We start from the raw sequence: 17777 nt of genomic DNA, 5'->3' as shown, positions 1-17777 counted from the left end.
GACGTAAACACATCATAAATCATCGCTAGTCTAAACATTTCCGCGGGGGGGAAAACATCTGCTGCTGTATGCAGAAGCGAAACTAATAAATTCTAATGAACAACGTCCATGAATATATTCAAACTTTAACATCAAAACATGTATTCAGTGAAACAATATTATTCACAAATTAATTTACTATGCGAATTAACATTTTAAAATAACAAATTACAATTCAAGAAATAACGTTTGGTTAACAGAAAGCTGTTTGCTTTCGTTTAATACTCTTATGTAGTATCAATAAATGAGATTTCAGTAAAGAATTTACATTTGCTTTAAGAAGCAGCTTATAATAAATAATCAGTTTAAAAGAACTTTAAACTCAGATTAAACGATAATGTAAACGAAACTTATCTTTTCCGTTGAAATTGTCCAGTTGATGATTCGATGTGCTAGCAGCACGGTATGACAATTTTAATTCCAGAATTGGTTTCCAGAATATTTGACCAGTAGTCCACACCTGAAAAGAAACTGAGCCGATCTCCAGCAACTAAAAGTTAAATTCGGGAGTAAGAGCTTGTTAAAGCCAAACAGAAATTCTAAACATTTTGTTGCGCCATTTTGGATTCAAATTTAATTGGGCGCCAATGTGATGTAGCCGTTCCTCAATAGACACTAATGCCGGCTAGCTTTAAAAGGATTTATTAACAGAGCACACAAGAACGGTTACAAACAAAAGAAATATACATAAAAATGAAACATATACCAAATGGAACATCAAACATTGAGAATAACATAACATAGTAAGCTATCATCATGGCGGCTGGAGGTCGACTTACGTTTTTTCATATCGCCACGAGATGGCGTTTAAATAAAATAGTTCGGTTACAGTTCATGAGTTCATGGCGTGAATAAAATAGTTCAATTACCCTTAAATAGGTCTGTTACATCACTCGTTAAATTTTTTAATTAGATGAAACAACAACTTTAATTTTTTAATTAGATGAAACAGCAACTTTATACTTATATCACATTTCCTAGTCTCGTGTCAGCCGAAATAGAATCAAATCTTCTAATGAATTATAGCAAAGCTTCGTTGTCAAAAGAAGGATAATGCACGCAATGCCGAGCGAAAATTAGATTCATATGAATGATGAATGAAATGAAATGAGAAATAAATGCAAGCTTCTTGTCATCCCCCTTTCAAAAAAATCGTGAAGCTGAATTTTTTACTTGAACTTGTTACCGCCGCGCTAAGGTATCTTGCGGGTAAGCGTGCTTTTCTCACTTCACCTCCAGGAAACTGAAGAAGCATCTGCGCTACTCTGAAACTAGTGATAATATTTTCTGTAAATATTATTTTAAAAATACGAACTCCATTACAACACCACTCCTGGTGACGCTTGAATCCAAAATCTTTAGCTCGGAAGCTTTATCCACTAGGCAACAAAAGCAACCTTAAACTGATGTGCAGCATCGGATTTCGAGAGTATCAGTACTCTTATACCTGAGAACCTCTGTGAACGAGAGTAGAAGAGAATGTATTGTAACTGCGTAAATAGCGCTTCGCTGCTGTCTTATGAGTTAGTTAGAAATAAATGTTTGTGCCATGAACTAGTCTGTTTTGGTTGCGTCATGCACTTCACTGAACCCACACTGCTAGACACAACAGTTGGCGACGAGGATGGGATGAGAAGAGAATCGTTCCCGACTCGGCGCACTCGGTTACATGCGTAAGTAGTAGCAACCGAAACTTGGATTAGGGGATTCCCCGAAAACTGCAAAAGGTAGGAAAGTTATTTGATTTTTATTTTGAAAGGATGGAGAAGTTAATTGAAGAATTAATAAAGCAGAATGAAGCTTTGATGGTCGCATTGCAAGAGAAATTGGAACATAAACAAGACAAAATTTGCAAGAGAAATTGGAACATAAACAAGACAAAATTTTTGTTTCTTTTGACGGTATAATCTCATGTGATTACGGTAGAAAATTTTGATACGGTAGAAACGGTAGAAAATTTTGATTCGTTCATAGAACGATTTGAGGCTTTTTTGGACATTCAAAATGTTCCAGAGGCAAAGCGTGGGAAAGTTCTGATCTCAAGCTTGAATGCGAAATTGTACAATTTGTTGAAAAAGTTACTCTCTCCGGATAATCCCTCAGATAAACATTTTACTGAACTAGAAAAGGTTCTTAAGAATCATTTAAATCCTAAAGCTTTAATAATACCTAGTCGGCACATGTTTATTAATAGAAAACAGCATGCGGAGGAATCAATTAGTAGTTATGTCACTGAATTACGCTCGTTAGCGATTCCTTGTGAATATAAAGAGGATATGCTAAATACATTGAAGGGATGTTTTCGTTAGCGGTCTACGAGATCGTAACATCTTAGATCGATTATTTCAGGAAGAAGATATAGATTTAGAGAAAACATTAAAGATAGCCTTGGCGATGGAAAAGGCGGTTAAGGGTGCACATGAGATTATAGGAAATTCTGTAGAACTGAAAGTACTTAAAACCAAGAAAAATGAGTCCAAACCGCGAAAACAAAACTTTGTTGCTAAGAATAATAAACGTAAAAATTAAACTTGTTCGCGTTGCTTAGGAGCAGATCACAATAAAAACAACTGTAGATTTGCAACAAGTGAATGCCGCTTTTGTAAAAAAATTGGACATATCGAAAAGGCGTGTTATTTGTCTAGGAAAAACCTACAGGTTCAACAAAAGAAAGTTGAGGCAAATCATGATTATGATTCGAAAAATGAGGTCCCCATCTATGGATTTAGCTCCAGAACGCACATGTTAAGAGAGGAAGAGCCGAAAAGACCGCCAAGAATGGTTCAAGTTAAAATTGAAAACAAACCAATTAGGATGGAAATTGATACTGGTGGAACAGTTTCGGTAATGTCTATAAATAAATTTAAAAAAAATTCTAATAAAAAGATTCAGCCTACAAATTTAGTTTTTAAAACTTACAGGGGTGATAAGGTGGTTGGTACCTTTAGGATATGTTCCTGTTAAAGTTGAATACCAAAGTCAAAAATTAGTTTTGAATTTATACATTGTGAAGGAAAATTAGGACACAATCTTCGGCCGAGAATGGCTGTATATAATCAATCTCGATTGGAATGCCATCAAAACATTGAAAACTTCTAGTGAATTGAATTTAAAAAAATTGCTTGAGGAGTATAAGGGAATTTTGGACGGTAAATTAGGTGAAATTAACAATCAAGAAGTAAAACTAAATTTGAAACCTAATACTCAACCAATATTTTGTAGGTCACGACCGGTACCTTTCGCATTAAAAAATAGAGTTGAATCAGAAACTGATCGGCTTGAGAAAGAAGGTATCATTGAGAGGGTTAAGACTTCAGAATGGGCAACACCAGTTGTGCCAATTGTTAAATCTGATAGTTCCATTAGGCTTTGTGCTGATTATTCTGTGACTCTTAATTCTAATTGGGATGTGCTACAGCATCCATTACCAAAACTCGATGAAATAGTTTCATGCCTTAATGGAGGTAAACATTTTTACAAACTTGATTTCAGTCATGCTTATCTACGGTGCATCCGGAGAGTCAACGATTATTAACAATAAACACGCATAAGAGGTTGTATATTTGTAAACGCTTAATGTACGGATTAAATGCTGCCCCAGCTATTTGGCAGCGCTATGTTGAGGGATTATTTCAGGAGATCGAAGGAATTAAAATTTTTATGGATGATGCTCGAGTGACAGGACCGGATGATCAGTCTCATTTAAAAGCATTGGAAATATTTTTCAAAAAATGCAAGGAGCACGGCCTAAAATTAAACTTAACTAAAAGTAATTTTTTTCAAAATGAGATTAAATTTTTAGGGCATAAAATTGATGCCGATGGATTGCATAAAACGGATGAAAAGATTTCGTCAATTGCTAATTCCCTACGCCGAAAGGCGTCCAAGACATCAAAAGCTTTTTGGGATTAGTGAATTTTTATGCCAAATTTTGCCCTAATTTGGCAACTTTGGCACATCCCTTAAACAATTTAACCAAAAAAGATGTTAAATGGAGTTAGTCAAAAAACTGCCAAATCGCTTTTGAAAAAATAAAAAAGGAAATTTGTTCAGACAGAGTTTTAATGCATTACGATCCCACATTACCGTTGATGCTAGCTACTGGTGCATCTTCAGTAGATCTTGGGGCAGTGCTCTAGCATGTTTTCTCTGACGGAACAGAAAGGCCTATAGCATTCGCATCGAGGACACTGACTAACACAGAGCAGAAATATGCCCAAATCGATAAAGAAGCACTGTCAATTGTTTGGGCTGTCAAAACGTTTTATCTATATCTAAAGGGGAGACGATTTTCTCTGGTGACAGATCATAAGCCTTTAGTGGCTATTTTCAAATCGAAAAAAGGACTTCCTATCTCACAGCCACCCGACTTTTACATTATGCACTGATATTGCAGGCAAATCAGTTTGATATTGTGTATCGAAATACCAAGGAACACGGTAATATACCTGTGGCGCCTGCCTCTTCAGTCCGAAGATTTAAGCATTAAGGATTTAAGGATGATGTTGAAATATTCCAACTCTCCCAAATTGAAACTCTTCCGGTAACAGCTAGGGAGATAGCTCGGGAAACGCGAGCTGATGAAGAATTAAATAGTCTTTATATGAAATTAACATCTGGAGAAAGTTTGAAAGGTAGGGAAGCAGAGTACACATTACAAGATGACTGTATTATGAGTGGTCAGAGGGTAGTTGTTCCGAAAAAACTCCGAGTTAAAATTCTCGAAGAGTTACACCAAGGACATTTAGGAATCGTTAAAATGAAGGCAATCGCCAGATCCTACGTCTTTTGGAAGGGAATTGTTCATGATATTGAAAAAGTTTCGAGAAACTGTGTCGATTGTATTAAGTTCAAATCAGATCCAGTAAGGGCAAGGGTCCATCACTGGGAATATCCAAGTGCGCCCTGGGAACGCAACATGATGTAGATATATTTTAAGAAAAATTCACAATCTGGGATTTCGAAATCCATCACTATTTTCTCGCAACAATCTACTACTTTAGATTTTTCTGTAAAAATTATCAACCATATATTATTTATGGTTGATTATTAAGGTTTATTACTGCTAATAAACTTGAGAATTTTCCTTTAAATTATTTATAAAGCTATTTATTCTATTAGCATATGCATTGTTTTCACTATTATCTGAAATTTTTATTAAAATGAGCTTATTTGACTTTTTTTTAAATAAAAATATTTAAAAAAATATCAAGAAGAATTTTTGAAAGTGCAATCATTTAAAAACCATGGTATAAACTGGACTTTTGAAGCGAGATGCCTGAAACTGACGCGTCAAAAAGTTGAAGTTAAGTCAACTCACGCGGTCTCCGACCATCCAGCAAATGCCGCCTCTGAATTCACTCCTGATTGGTTAACGTTTTACGCGCGAACGCGTGACCGCGTTGGTGCGACTGCAGCTGTAGGCAGTTGTGTGTTTCGTCCAACTGATGGGACAGTGCGTGTGAGGAGACATTTCAAAATTAGACGATTGAGGAGCAGCGAAATGTTATCAGATTTCTGACTGTGGAAGGGGTTAAACCAGCTGATATTCATCGACGGATGACTGCGTGTCCGAGAAGTCAGTGAGAAAGTGGAGTGTCGGTTTCGTGAAGACTAGGAGTGTTTGAGTGATAACCGGAGAAAGGTCAGGTAATCACAGCCAAACTCATTGACAAGGTGAACGACCTGGTGAGAAATGATCGGCGTATCACAATACGAATGTTGGTAGTGACGGTGGAGGCCAGTATTAAAACAGTGTGGACAATTGTGCACGACAGTTTGGGTTACCGGAAGGTCTGCGCGCAATGGGTTCCGAAGAAGCTCAATGAACCGCAAAAGGAACTGTGCATGGCATTGCAACACATGTAGAGACATTAGGTTATTTCGGAAGCAGGAGAGATGAAAAATGAGCAACGCCCTCGCCGAGACTCGAACCCGGGCCTCTCGAATAAGCACCGAGCGTGCTGATCACTACACTACAAAGGCATGCTAAGGTGGGAGAAATACGTTATACATCTTTTTATTTTTATTTTTTTTATATCATGAAGACTTTTTATATCATTTTCCTGGAGCGGGTTGTCACCGGTGACAACAGCTGGTGCCGTCACTTCGAGCCAGAGACAAAGCGGAACAGCATGCAATGGAAGCATACGTCGTCATCCCCCCTAAAGAATTCAAAGCTGTGCCCTTAGCAGGCAAGTTGATACTCACCATATTTTTCGACGTCCGAGGTCCGATACTCATCGAATGCCTCGAATACCGGAAAAAACATTAACAATGACGTTTACTGTGAGACACACCGTAACCTACGCAAGTCCATCAAGAGTAAACGGCTTGTGCTGTTCACGGCAGGAGTGATTCTGCTCCATGATAACGCGCGTCCACACGGCTCCAAGGTCACACAAAGTGTAATGGCAAAGTTCAAGTGGGACCAGCTTGAGCATCCGCCCGGGCATGTCGCCCTGCGATTTTCATGTGTTTGACCCGCTAAAAACACATCTCAAAGAGAAGCGCTTCAACTCGGACGATGAATTGAAGGACGCAGTGGAGCCTGGCTCCTTTCACAGCCACAGGAATTCTGGGAACAGGTAATCCTTCATACAGTGGGATAGTTGCGCTCATAGCTGTGATGATTTTTTGTGAATAAAGACTTCAATTATGCCCATAGTGTCGTTTCGTACCTTTTCATTTGAACACCGCTTATATAAAAATCACCATAAACTCTACATTGCTGGGGTTCTGATGAACTTTTGATTTTCACAGTGACTCGTAATGATGCCACTTGTTCCATTAGCATCCTAGCTTTTTTTTTTTTTTTTTTTTTTCGAATGGTTTGGTCCATTTTCCATCCAGCATTATGAATAATACAGTTTAAAAAACCTCTCCTTTGCACTCGTAGCAGTCCAAGTGGGCTTGAGCAGCATGTCCATTTTGTGCATTTTTGTTAACTGATGTAAAACTCATTGTAATGTAATTTTCCTTATGTCTAAGCATTTCTTCAGAATATGAAGGACAATATTGTGATAATTCTGTCTCTAAAGCTAACACAGAAACTACCTAGCAATGATCCATCTTCAGCAGTATGCCAATAACCCGCATTACCTCTTAACTAACATTATGGGAGCCTAGCTGAGACATGTCTGCCATACTTTGGTGTCCTTCATTGAAGGCTTTTACCCGCTGTAATTATTCTGAAACACAGATTCTCCGCACAGCTTACGAAGATCTATGTGACTTTTGTTCCTGTATGAAAATATCGCATCTTTTGATCGCTCGACTCTCATAAAACCTTGCCACATGCGTGTAGCATTGCAAAGGATATTCCATTCGTTAACTCGTAAATTAGACATCAGATTAAGGTGTGAAATAAGCAGGAACCATGATATATAGAATAGTGTAGTCGTGATTAAAGTTCCAATTATTGCATTTAAGAATTTTTTTAAACAACTTCATAACATGGAAATAAAACGCTTAAGTAAATCTTATATTTAGACTTGCACAAGTACTGAATTCCGGAAGGGTGCTTTGAGATCGAAGCACTGCGTTTATCATGTGTGGCAATTTATAATTATTTTCCTCATCAACCTACATACTGCATTCCACGACTTGCTGCAATGTCAAAAAAGCACCTTTCAATGTTTGATATGTCACTCACTAAAGAGGGTATAAACAACTTGAATAGGTAGTCTATTTTGGTGGGCGCAACTTATTAGTGTTGTGTTTGTATGTCATTAAAGAATTTTGAATCCAAAATGTAAAGTCAGAGCTGTTGGGAGGTTGACAATACACAGCAGCGTTTGGCTCAGGCACATCGTGTCTCTTACCAATAGCCTCTATAATATTACGCTTAGATCTTTCATTTTTAAAGTTTCTCAATAGCTCTTGTAGAATCCCATTTCTCTCTTCTGACCTTAAGGTGCGTTTCTTTCCCGTAGTTTTATAAAAAAAGAATGAAAATAAATCTACATAGAGCATCAAAATTCTTCAAATCCACTCTTTTCGCTTCTATCTTCTTAATCCAACACAAACGGTCAGAGTATTATTTATAGTATATTTGATTAATAATAATAGTAGTATATATAGTAGAGTATGTTTGATTATTACATAGTCTGAAATTTATGTTCTTCGACTAATTTTATTTTAAAATTTTCTTACACCTTTTTTATATTGCGAAAATCCTAAGTAGAAAAGAAGAGCTTTAATTTATCAAAGTACTTTTAAATAAAACGCGACAAAAGATAAAATATTTATTGCACATAATATTATGTGGATAAACTTAGTAACGCACTATATATTAGTGTAAACAGAATTTAAATATTAATATTTTCTGATTAAACATGGTTGAATCTTCATATAAAATTCTACAGATGCCTACAATAAATTACGACAATTCAGATCAAATAAACTTTAATAATACAAAAATTATACTGAAAAATCACTAGGGACGGAGGGCTGACATTTGCACAGTTTAGGTTTCAATAATTTAACAGATTTCATTTATTGCTGCAAAACAAAAGGTAAAGGCTAAAAATTACCTTTACCTTCCTTGGTAAAGGCTAAAAATTAAAAAACAGAGAAATTTGTAATCTACCGAGAGACCGAGTGATGTGGTGAAAAACTGTAAGAGTTGGCAGCTGTTGAATAATGTGGTACAATTATCTGCAGTTCCGGTGGGCTACAGTTCTCTCATGACTGAAATCTGAGACATGATGATATGAGCTCCGTTCTCTTGCATGAGGCATAGCACAATATCCAATAAAAAAATGAGTAAATATGATTTCTGAATGAAAAATCAATATTTTAATCTGCTGTTTTACACTTCTTTCCCTACTCTTGCCTGTTACGTGCATATTCCATGAAATGCTAATCATTTGCAATACATGTTCTGCCTTTTATGCTTCACAATTTTAGCAGTCAGCAGCGTAAGCCAGTAGTTACTTTTGTGCCACAAAGTTATATTCAAATTTACTCAGATTTGTTAGTTTAGTTTCAGTTTACTATAAATTAAATCTCTAATAAATGTTTTATTTCATTTCGTAAGTACAGTGGGTCTGCAGTGACCCATATTATAAATTCGAATTATGTTAAAAAATTCAAAATCACTTCTAATTACTTCTAAACGCCTCTGAAAAAGATGCCGTTACTTAAACTGTTAATATGTCAAAAATTTTAAAAAATCAACTTTGAAAGAGAATAAAAAAGTTAGGAATTAAGCCGCTAATTTAAAAAGGAAAGCATATTTAACAGCTCTATACCTATTTTTTTTTCAACAAAGTTTGCATCTTTTAGTACTGTAAAAGGCAAATAAAAATAAAAAGACGTTTTCATTTATTTGCTATGAAGTGAAGGGCATTATGGCAATGTTCTTCCACCATTTAAGGAACTAAAATATCAGATTAATGGTCCATGTATTCATTTAGTATGATTATTAGAAAAAAAACTAAAGAAAATTATACCAACATTCATAGCCTACAGATGGTTCCCTGCCTCCTTCAGAATCTTATGAAGTGTAAAATAGCCTCAGATTGTAGAAATAAATAGTCTTATTTTAATATCCCTAGATTAATTTATCATTTATACTAGTTTGGTAACAGAAAACATAATTTTTACTTACCTTAGATTGTATAATATCCCCAGATTCTGCAAGAGCTGCTTCTCTGCTGCCAACATATATTACAGATGATAACATCAGGTCACTTTCCAGTTCTTGCCATTCAGGAACAGGTGCCCCAACAGCTGAAGTAGAACATTTTCTCTCAGTAACAAATACTAATTTCTAAAACATTATTTCACAAAATTATGTTTTAAGTGCATAATTTTAAAATATAAAAATGTCCTAAAACAGGGTTTGTACGGTCCTTAACAGTCCTTAGGTTTTTTAGAATCGATTTTTTATCCTTAAAAAGCCTTGATTTCGACAAAAATCGGCAGAAGGTTCTTAATTTTAATCATCTAAAATTTCTGTTTGTTTTTACGACTACTGTTGCGAAGAACACAGAAAATATATTAATCAAATATATTCAAAACAGTTCATTCAGTTTCGGGCTGCCTCTACCCGAGGCTGGGTGCATTATGAATAAAGACAAAAAATTCTTAATAAACCATTCTTTATTTTCATCAAAACAGTCTCACTCTTCCGAGATCAGCTTTCGTTCCATCTACAAGCAAACCAAACACTCAGCACGCAGGCTGACGTTACGAACAGCAGCGTCTAGCGCCAGTTATTACTTCAGTTCATTTCATAACATCCTCCCCCCCCTTGAGTCTCAAGCTCATAACAAACATTATTTAAAAGATCAAGTTTTTTTGCAGCTTTCACAAGTCGTCCAGAGGAGGAATATTGTTGCATCACCATATTATCAGGTGCAATTCCCCTTTTTAACGTACATCCAGCACTAGAATCAGATTCCTCTGCACCCAGTTTCTTATCAGGAATTATGTTTCTATCATTGGCCTGTATCTCCAGAGGAAAGATGCGTTGTATTGGTCGTACAACTGTTCCATGCCGGGTCTTAAGTTTAACCATACGAATCTTTCCATCATGTCCAGGGATCAATTCTGTAATTCGGGCTAAGGGCAAAAAAAAAAAAAAAAACGTTTTCTGTTATCAACCCCCATCAGTACTATTTCTCCTACTACAGGTTCCCGAGATCGCTTTTCATTATGCTTTTGAATCAGTTGACTAAGGTATTCTTTTCTAAATCGTGTCTCAGATCATTTAACAATTTAGTTCTATACTTTAATCTCTTATTAAGACTTGAAGAATTTAATTCATCAAGATCTTCAACGTTGGAATTTCTCTTCTCAATAAGAAACATGGCGGGTGTCAGAGGGACTAATTCCTGCGGATCTTCAGAAATATACGTTAAGGGTCTACAATTAATTATAGTTTCACAATCAAAATAATAGTATAAAGTTCTTCATATGATAACACTGATTTACCTAAAGTACGTTTCAGCAATTCTTTTACTGTACGAACCAACCTTTCCCACCAGTCGCCCCACCAAGCTGCAGTAGGTGGAATAAATTTCCAGAGTATCCTTTAAGTTCCCGTTTCCTTTAATACTTTAGCCCAATTTAGTTTTGATAAATCATTAGTCCGAAATTTGTCCGAAAATTTGTCCCGTTATCACTGTAGATTATTTTAGGGCGTCCCCGCCTAGCAACAAATCAGTAGAAAGAGAATTTACGAGTTCAAGGTGAATGGCACGGTACACAGCGCAGGCGAACAGCGCGATCCACAACTTTCCTCCATTTTTTAAAAACAGCGGTCCAGCCAAATCAATCCCTATGATTTCAAATGGCGCACAATCCGTAACTCGGTATGGTGGCAGTGCTGTCGGTTCGCTTGACATAGCCTTAGTTTTAAATCTTTCACAAACGATACAGTTAAAGAGGACATTTTTAATGGCCTTTCTAGTTCTGATTATCCAAAATCTTTCTCGTAATATACATTGCATCATCTGAAGACCAGTATGACAGTTCATATTATGTACATTTCTGATTAATAACTTAGTGAAATCACATTTTTCTGGTAACAGTATTGGATACAGAAAAGATTCATGGTCATCTCTGTTTAGTATTATCGTTTTAACTCTCAGAATACCATCATCATCAATGAGCGTTTCAATAAAATTATAAGATTTCTTATCAGTCAGATAATAATTTTGAATCAAACGAATTAAAACTCTTTATTCGGCGTGTTATTGTGTCTTAATTCATTATTCAGTTCGTTTTCTGGTACGCGTTCAATAATATTCAACCTTTCCCATTCCTTGAACACATTTTGATAATTATTGAAAAATTTACTATATCTGTGTTTATAGATCATCTTTTGATACCTTTTCCAGGATAATTCTTTATTATCGGTTAAAGGTGTCGTATCACATTTCCACGGAAGTTCTACTTCATATCTTCGATCTGGAAGAATTTTCATTTTGTTCTCAAATTCAGATAAATTAAAACTTTCATTCATTTTAACAGTTTCGATTGGAGCGCATATTCCTATTTTTTCAAGTTCCCAGAACTCATTCAAAGGAACTTTCCTGACATGCATTGAAAATATTTTCAAAATATTATCCTTTTCACCCGAATTTCGTTTTCCAAATATTGTCCACCCAAGTTTCGTTTCGACAGCCGTTAACCCTGACTGTAATTCAATAAAATTTCCCGTCAATAATTTTCCTATAAGATCTGCTCCGATTAAAAGGTTAATTTCAGTTTCCTTTCGCAATGGATCAGAAAATTCGATTTTTTTTCTTTTAATTCATTCAAAATCTCTTTATCCTTAACCTTAGGAATAAAACCGCAAACTTTTTTTTCAGAAAGTGCTTCAAAACTACGTGTGAACGTTCCTTTTAAATTGCTGACCTCGACCGAAAACACTTCATGTTGTTTAGGTTTCGTTTCGTCCCCCCCCAAACAGTGCATGTATAACTGTCTCCTCCCTAAGAGGAGATGCTGACTCATCATACTTTCACTAACGTGGCTACTTTGGCTTCCGCTATCAATTATGCAGCGAATAATTTTCTCGCGACCTTGACACCGAACTCGAACACAGACAGACAGACAGACAGACAGACAAAGTAGACAGATGTCTTGTTTTGCACCCGCTAAGTCTTTCTGCACCGATGGGCGAAAAATCAAGCATAGGTGCGAAGGAAAGGTATATAGAAAGAGGGGCAATTTCGTATTTGAGGAGAGTAAAAAGGAACTTCGTACATCTTGTACGAGTTCAAAAGGCCAGGAAGAAAAGATGGGACAAAATAAAATTTAAAATAAATGGCCCAAAAATAATAGAGGGAAAAAGAAAAGAAAAAAAAGGGGGGGCTATAGAAAGAAAAGGAAAAGAAGTAGAAAATATCCTAAAATACGATTGGGTCCATGAGTGTAGTTAAAAGGAGAAGAAACTGTTTTCATTTACAATAAATAGTGTCTCACAGGTGTGTTTGTGTAGTGAGTGTGTTTGGTAATGGTGAATAGATGTGTTACTGGAGAAAAAACAAATATTGACGGTGTTAAAATGCTTCTTATCAAGGTATTTAGCATGGAATATAAAGTAATATGTACGCTTGCATCCTGAGATATCAACAAAGGTCATCAAACAAAAGTATATATTAATTTAACCAAAGTAACTTATGCTACTTTCATTCTCAACATTTTCATACATTTTTCAAAAAGCAGCAGCAGACTAACAAACATAGAACCATATACAATACAAGACCACAACCGCATACACCCAAAAAAATAAATAAATAAAAAAAATAAAAAATATATATATATATATATATATAAATATATTTATGTGTGTAAATTACTGAGTATATGTATTAAAAACACAAATTAAACAGTATTTATTAATTTAACTATCATAATTTATTACAAGATTAATTATTTTACTATCATAATTTATTACTAGTTAAATAATGTTAATATAACACAATGAGGCACACTGTTATTTATATAAGCTCATAGTTCTAAAAATTCATTTAAGGCGGTGAAGAATAAACCATCCCTTACATATGGACATTTAACAGATAGCAAAGAACAGTATGAGAAAAAATCGGTGAGGTATAATATTATTTAAAGGCGAAACTATATTCAAGCGATCTAGAAAGAAAAGAGAATCCAGAAGATCCGAGAGGGAAATAGCGCGATGCCCAAAATTATCCCCCTCTTCCCCAAATTTTCCCTCTCTCGAGATTCCTTAAGGGCTTTGTAAGTGTTGACAGACGTGAACTGATAACGCTGGCGTGTGTTTCGAGTTGATACACAAAGGAAGCCACAAGCAATGGCAATTTCAAGTATTTTTTAATACTTTAAACTAATGAAAAATTAAGATTTATTGATTTAAAGGCACTTATTTATAGAAATTTGATTTAGTTTAGATGAAAGAAAAGTACTTATCTTAAAATTCCAGGCTTTTGGAGTATATCCTTACATTGTCCGCTGTTTTATTCTCGTCAGCATCGGAGCCGAAATTGATTGGAATGATATAGGTTTTGTAGGGGAAAAATAAACATTTTTCAAAGAAATTTAATTGATAATCACCAAGAGGAAAGGAAAAATTTTCACTTTTTTTACGGAGCGCAGCGATCGTGCTGCCGCTTGCCTCGGTGATCACACAGCCCCCCTCGAAAGCAAACACAAATTTCGCTCTCCGAACTCGAACACAAAGTGTTTGCAAAAATACAGTTTCGCTACTGCCACAGTTAGAAAGAGAACCCTCTTTTGAAACATGTATCTGATCGTTATTTTTTAGCTTTTGATTACACATTACATCAAAATGATTACAACTTTTGCAAATAGAACAAGTTAACTTACCTTTCAAAGGACAAAATTTACTAATGTGACTCGCTCTTTTCAGACAAGAGAAACAAGCACCTTTTTTCAATAACAATTGTTGTTTTTCAGCTAATCAAAAGTTTTTTTTTTTTTTTTTTATTTTTTTTTTTTTTTTTATTCGGAGTAACATTTATCACTAAAATGTTTCTTTTCACAAAAATTACAGTTCGGAACACTCTTACCTGAATTCTCAAGACTTACTAGAGCTCACGCTGTTACGGGTTCATTTTGCTTTACCTGTTCGTGGTTAAAGTCTTTCTTCCGATGGTTCAGTTGGGAAGCGAAACCAGTTCTTGCGAGTTGAACCATCTCTTTCCTCTTGACTTCCTGTCTTAAGAAATTCATTAAATGTTGCAAGGATCGAGTCCCTTTAGTTTCAATGGAGTCGTGATTTCTGCTTCTTTCCCATGCCAGCAGTACTTCTTCTGGTAAGCAACTTTTCACTAAGGGGGTCAAAAAATCCCCATACTTTTCTTGGGTTCTCCCCAAACTTTCCGACGCTCGCAGTTTTCCTTCTAGTTCATCATACAGGGAGGGTAGATCAGTTTTTGCTCGTCCGGTTACAGCGTTCTTCATCACTAGGCTTAACAAGTCTCTCACATAGATTTGCACAAGTAAATCTTCGCGTCCAAAGCGCTCTCTTAGTTGTTCGATGGCTTTAGGATATTAGCTGCCGTTGCCGGGAAGCTAAGGACTAAACGCTCTGCTTTCGATTTGGGTTCCATGGCCTGCAATAGATACTGCATTTTATCTTCATTGGCGATACTTTTGTCCTCGTGGATTTTCTGGAACTGACTCCAAAAAGTCAGGTAATCTTTAGCTTCACCACTGAATTTTTTAAGCTCAATTTTAGGCAATTTAAATTTCCTAGATTCGGAGTTACTTGGAAGAGAGGAGGCTTGTATTTCCGCATCTATTTGAGCACACTCTTCTATAAACTTATCTCGGTAATCCTCCGCTTCTTGAAAATCCTCATTAAATAATTTTTCTCCATCTTCAGTCTGCAAAATCTGCTGCGATATAGCACTCTGGCATACGTCAAGTCTCTGGAACTTATCACAAAGTTGACACTTCAAAATCGAAAGTATTTTTAAATCTCTTACTTCTTTAGTTAATTCACTTTCGGTTTTCCTTGAGGTTTGAGAAAATGCAATTCTAAGTCCTCTTCTTTGGGCCTTTAAAGCGATCAAATCCATCTTCAAAGTATATTCAAAATCGAAGTTCAAAATCAAAAGTTCAATCGGAAAATTCTAATTCATAACACCCGGTCCCGCTGAGGGTACCACTATGTTGCGAAGAACACAGAAGAAATATATTAATCAAATATATTCAAAACAGTTCATTCAGTTCCGGGCTGCCTTTATCCGAGGCTGGGTGCATTACGAATACGACAAAAAATTCTTAATAAGCCATTCTTTATTTTCACCAAAACAGTCTCACTCTTCCGATATCAGCTTTCGTTCCGTCTACAAGCAAACCATTCGAAACACTCAGCACGCAGGCTGACGTCACGAACAGCAGCACCTCGCTCAAGTTATTACTTCAGTTCATTTCACAACAACTACCATTTTGAGAGTGAATTAGCATTTTGGGATTCACTGACAAATATGGTTATCTTTTGAATGGGTTCATGGGTTATAATTTGTTCCTATTTTTAATATAAGTGGTGGGATACTCGAGTTTCATAGTGAAAGAAGTGAAACATAATTCGAACATTCGAATAAATAATATTTCGAAATTATTTCATTTTTTCTAATGAAGAGATCTTAAACAACTTTTCGCTTTTTGGAATGTGAATTCTTTTATTAAACGGTTCTAAATTTGGCGATTTTAAGATCAGTTTCTGGACAAAAATTTTAATTCCTGGGAAAAAATTTTTAATTCCAAGATCTGGGAATTTTTGACGATTTTTTTAAAACATTGTAATATTTATAAATTTCACTATACTAATGGTAATATATTGAAATTATATTTAAAAATAACATTTTAAATTTTCGCTGTCATATTATAAAGTTCCGTTTTGGCCACTTATTATACAATATTGTTACGAAATGTCCAGACGTGGTAAGATAGCTTCCCTCGCAAAATTTTAGTAGTGAAGAACTTATCATAGCCGCCAGACAGCGTACGTATAAGACAAAGAAATATATTCTTAAATAAATTACATTTTGAGGGCAAATATCAACGTCGGTAAGCTCAGAAAAGTGTCTTTAGTGCGTAAAATACCGTTGAAACTTCTGATGGTGTTCTAGGTTTTACCATGTCGTACAATTACCCTTTACACATCTTAATGTACCCAGAGTTTGTTGAATTTTAAACAGATATTTGCAATCCTATCGGTTTTTCTCTATACTAAGAAGAAAATCGTTTATGTTAAGTATTAAAATCAGAACGGGAGATTTATAAACATTCAATGATGAAAGCTAACATGTAGACCAGAGTTTCTTAAACTATGGGTCGCGACTCAAATGGGGTCACAAATCGAAATTTTGGGGTCACGAATATTCAATTCGATAGATGAATTTAATGACATTTCATTCATAAGACTTCATTACATTAATTGACAGAAATTACATTAATGAGATTAGACTTTTTTAAAGACATTAAATTAATTGATATTAATGAGATTAATTACCTGTTATATAAAGTGAAAAAGGAATTTGTAAAACTATCTGGCGATTTAAACTTAAAACTTGAGTTTTCACAAAAATCCTGGATGAATTCTAGATCGGAGCTAGAACTAGATCCCTCACTATTTTTGAAATAGCATTTAATGTTCTTCTCTCATGCAACATTCCATATTTATATAAAAACTACTTTTTCAACTTTAACGCTGATTAAACCCAAATGTCGTTCAACGTTGAAACATGTAGAAGATTCTTCATGTTCAGCGGTGTCAAATATCGCACCAACATTTAATTTGTTATGCAGCAGAAAATGAGCACATCTGTCTCGTTAGAATTTTCTTTCATTAATTTTTGCTTGCTTGAAATAAATCCTAAAACTACTTCTTTTTATATGTAAGCATTGTAAGAACTGGAGGCTCCCTTCAGCCCACCTGGACACGTGTGTCCCCATAGCTCAAAAGAAGGGGCCCCGTATCTCCACAAACGAGGGCAGCCAGTAACCCAGCCACCCCCAAACAAACAAAAACACTAAAGCAAAAATAAGTAAGCACATATAACACAAAATTACAGACCAACAAACAAAAAAAAAAAAATTCCATAAATACAAATTCACAACATAGAACACCATAGATATCTAAAACTCATATAAATACAAAATTCAATTTTAACAGAAGATTCCTACCAGCGCCCTATTTTCATTGATAAACTTCATTAGAGCAATAGAATATGATTTAAAAACTTTAAAATTAATAACACATTAAAATCAGT

At 35.3% G+C, this 17777-nt stretch overlaps 1 protein-coding gene across 4 annotated transcripts in view; it reads right to left on the bottom strand.

The window, feature by feature from the left end:
• Positions 1-17777, bottom strand: part of LOC118180194 (ketimine reductase mu-crystallin) — a 173442-nt gene that overhangs the window by 51881 nt on the left and 103784 nt on the right. For all 4 annotated transcript variants that reach the window (XR_015041728.1, XM_085819012.1, XM_085819013.1 and 1 more), the window contains exon 6: positions 9653-9774. Coding sequence is in view for 3 of the 4 variants with exons in the window: in XM_085819012.1 (XP_085675138.1) it covers positions 9653-9774 (122 nt within the window). In the remaining variant the exon portion in view is untranslated. The remainder of the gene's footprint in view (positions 1-9652; positions 9775-17777) is intronic.

Source organism: Stegodyphus dumicola, chromosome 6, assembly GCF_044657685.1.
Source record: "Stegodyphus dumicola isolate Sdum_Otavi_A_Nest chromosome 6, ASM4465768v1".
In the NCBI taxonomy this organism is placed as follows: domain Eukaryota; kingdom Metazoa; phylum Arthropoda; class Arachnida; order Araneae; family Eresidae; genus Stegodyphus; species Stegodyphus dumicola.
The sequence above is the reverse complement of the archived record's forward strand: the minus strand, read 5'-3'. Positions and strand labels throughout refer to the sequence as shown.